This window comes from Podarcis vaucheri (assembly GCF_965113315.1).
Source record: "Podarcis vaucheri genome assembly, chromosome: 8".
NCBI classification, from domain to species: Eukaryota; Metazoa; Chordata; class Lepidosauria; order Squamata; family Lacertidae; genus Podarcis; species Podarcis vaucheri.
Window position 1 is genome coordinate 93,870,808 of NC_138766.1, and position 3,622 is coordinate 93,874,429.

At 56.6% G+C, this 3,622-nt stretch overlaps 1 protein-coding gene across 1 annotated transcript in view; it reads left to right on the forward strand.

Annotated features, from left to right (window-relative positions):
* Window positions 1-2,749: 2,749 nt before the first annotated feature.
* LOC309539600 (uncharacterized protein) overlaps window positions 2,750-3,622 on the forward strand; it is a 9,796-nt gene continuing 8,923 nt past the window's right edge. Inside the window, exon 1 of the mRNA XM_082235996.1 lies at window positions 2,750-2,888. Coding sequence (XP_082092122.1) covers window positions 2,751-2,888 — 138 coding nt within the window. The 5' untranslated portion in view covers window position 2,750. The remainder of the gene's footprint in view (window positions 2,889-3,622) is intronic.

Below are 3,622 nucleotides of genomic sequence, written 5' to 3' on the forward strand. Positions count from 1 at the left end.
CTGGCAAAAATGACAGACAGACAAAGAGAAAAAGACAACAGTGACTTTGAAAAAGAACGGGAACCATTTATATTATACTTGCAGAAACAAAGAAAGTCTATAGACTTGATGGCAGGATTTAAATAAACAATCACATCATTAGTATTAGAAAATGTGTAGAAGATAGAGAAATAATATGGTGCATTCACTGTTATTTTCATGTTTTTAGGTTTGATGTTATTGTATAAATATGTTATTAGTAGTTTTTTTTCTTTTAGGAGGCAGCAAAGCGGGTGAAAGGAGAAACAAATCAGAAGTGGAAGTTGGGGGAAGCCTAGGAGGGGAGGGAGGGATGAATGTATAGTAAATGTTAGGAATATGAGATGTGTGTAATAAATGAAAAAGGAAAATGAATCTTTTTTTTTTTAAGATCATGGCATTTAAGGTTTGTTTTCTCCTGTTGACATCCTACCTTTTCCCCCAAGGAGCTGCAGGTGACCTACATGCTTCTTGCACCTGCTTCTCATTCAACACCCCCCCCCAAGCCCTGTGTGAGAGGTTAGGCTGAGAGGCACTGACTGGCCCCCAAGGTCCCCCAACTTCGTGGCTGCATGGGGATTTGAACCTGGGTCTGTCAGATCTTAGGGATGCGGGTGGCGCTGTAGGTTAAACCACAGAGCCTAGGACTTGCCGATCAGAAGGACGGCGGTTCGAATCCCCACGACGGGTGAGCTCCCATTGCTCGGTCCCTGCTCCTGCCAACCTAGCAGTTCGAAAGCACATCAAAGTGCAAGTAGATAAATAGGTACCGCTCTGGCGGGAAGGTAAACGGCATTTCCGTGCGCTGCTCTGGTTCGCCAGAAGCAGCTTAGTCATGCTGGCCACATGACCCGGAAGCTGTATGCCGGCTCCCTCGGCCAATAAAGTGAGATGAGCGCCGCAACCCCAGAGTCGGCCTTTACCTTTACCTTTTACCTAATTATTTCCAGGTAACCCCAGAGTCGGCCACGACTGGACCTAATGGTCAGGGGTCCCTTTACCTTTTTATTTGGAACCCACTTGGCCAGACCCAGGGAAGTTAACATCCCAGATTATGGCCAAAGTTAATGTAAGAACACAATTAGGCCACTGGACCCACCCAACTTCTCACAGTAGCCAACTCCTAAAGGGACCCCTGACCATTAGGTCCAGTCATGGCCGACTCTGGGGTTGCGGCGCTCATCTCGCTTTATTGGCCAAGGGAGCCGGCGTACAGCTTCCGGGTCATGTGGCCAGCAGGACTAAGCCGCTTCTGGAGAACCAGAGCAGTGCACGGAAACGCCGTTTACCTTCCCGCCAGAGCGGTACCTAGTTATCTACTTGCACTTTGAGGTGCTTTCAAACTGCTAGGTTGGCAGGAGCAGGGACCGAGCGACGGGAGCTCACCCCATCACGGGGATTCGAACCGTCAACCTTCTGATTGACAAGCCCTAGGCTCTGTGGTTTAACCCACAGCGCCACCCGCATCCCAGCCAACTCCTAGGGATCTCCAATAAAATATTTGAGGCGGTTGACACTGAGCCCCACCCCAAAGTTGATAGGCATTGCCATTCAAATAGTGTGTGTGTATGTGTTGCATCTTGGAATCGATTATGTGGGGTGAGGCTTACCTGCCCCCCAATATTTTATTCCGGTTGGCATCTCTGGACCAGATTCCCATTATGGGAAACCTGCCAGCAGGATCCGACCCCAAGATCCACTATTTCCCTTCTGTGGTTTCCAGCAACGGGCATTCATAATGCCAGTAATGGAGACAAGAGCATAGCCATTCTGGCTAGTAGTAGCCACGGCAAGCCTCTCCTGCTCTGTTAAGAACAGCAGGAGATCCTGCTGGATGAGGCCACTGGCCCACCTGGGCCATCATCCCGTCCTCACCTGGCCAAGCAGATGACCTGAACAGGAAACCCGCAAGCCGGGGTCCCTGGGGACCGAACCCGTGTCCTTCGGCCTGCAGAGCAGCTGCCCCGCCACTGCGGCACTCGGGGCTGGCGGGGACCTCCCGGTTGCTGCCTGGGGGGCAGAAGCAGGGAAGACCTCGCGGGGCGCGGCGGCGGCGGCCCGGGGATGCGCTCCTCCGGCCCCGGCGGCATCCCTGCGGGCGGCACAGCCCTGCCTCCGACGGGGGTGGCATCTTCTGGGCAAGAGGAGGAGAAGGAGGAGGAGAAGGAGAAAAAGGAGGAGGAGGAGAAGGAGAAGGAGAAGGAAAAGGAGGAGAAGGAAAAGGAGAAGGTAAAGAAGGAGGAGGAGGAGGAGGAGAAGGAAAAGGAGGAGGAGGAGGAGGAGAAGGAGAAAGAGAAGAAGGAGGAGAAGGAGAAGGAGAAAAAGGAGGAGGAGGAGAAGGAGAAGGAAAAGGAAAAGGAGGAGAAGGAAAAGGAGAAGGTAGAGAAGGAGGAGGAGGAGGAGAAGGAGGAGAAGGAGAAGGAGAAGGAGAAAGAGAAGAAGGAGGAGAAGGAGAGGGAGAAGGAGCCGCGCCCCCCTCGCCCTCCCGCCGCTCCCGCCCGGCCCGGCCCTCCCGGTGACTCCGACTCAGGCTGCGGCGGGCCGGAAGGCGGGGCGCGGCGGGCCGGGCGGGGCACCTCCAGCCGCCGGGGCCGCCTCCTTTTCCTCCTGCTCCGCTGCTGCTGCTGTGGTTGCTGCGGCTGCTGCTGCTGAGCAGAGCGCGGGGGTTTGGCGGGGGTCCCCTCTCCAGGTGGGCGCCGCGGATTTGGGGGCTCGGTTGCCACGGAGCCCCCATGTACGCCTTCTACTCGCTGCTGGTCTACATCTTCTACACCCTCTTCAAGAAGGATGGCGGCGAGGAGGAGGAGGAGGCGGAAGGGGGGGCAAAGGGGCAGCAGCAGCCCCCCGACGGGCAGGACGGCGCTCCCCAGGTAAGGCGACAAGGCACCGGTCCTGTGGCTGGGCGTTCCGCGGGGCAAAGGAGGGAAGGGGGCGCGGGTGGCAGCCTGGCATCGCGGGTGGCGCTGTGGATTGTCGCGGGCGTCCTTGGGGGGTGCCTGCTGTGGGGGGCTGGCTCCAGATGGAGGTGTCGTCGCCCTCCGTGTTGCACCCCACTCCTAGCTATGGAGCATAGGAGCCAAAGTCCCTTGCCGCCCTCCAATAAAATATTTGAGTGCCGCCCCCCAAATTGCTATTTAAATGGCGTGCGTGTGGATTAGGTGGGGCGGGGCTTGTCTGCCTCCCCCCCATATTTTATTTCAGTTGGCACCCCTGCCATGGGGCCAGTACGTGCCAGCGGTGTGGGGCGCAACGTCAGGACAGTGCCTCTCTTAATCGGGTTGTGCCCAGACCAGCCTGGAGGACGGGGATGGAAGAGTGAATTCAGGGCTTTCAGGCAGGCGTCTCCCGTCTTCCCCCTCTGTCTTTGGAGGTGCCCGCGGGACTTGAACCCGGGACCTTCCCCTTGCAAGTCAGACGCCCTGTCGGGGAGCTCTGGCCCCGTGCCCATTTCTGCCTCCGATTTTTGCTGCATTGCTGAATGGGCCGCGATGCTTCCCTGAAGGGCTGCCCTCATTCAGACTGGAGGCCTGGAGGTGCTGAGGACCCTGGCATTTTGTCCCTTGGCCTCAGGTGTTTGTGCCCATTCCTAAGCAGCTGGCTGGAG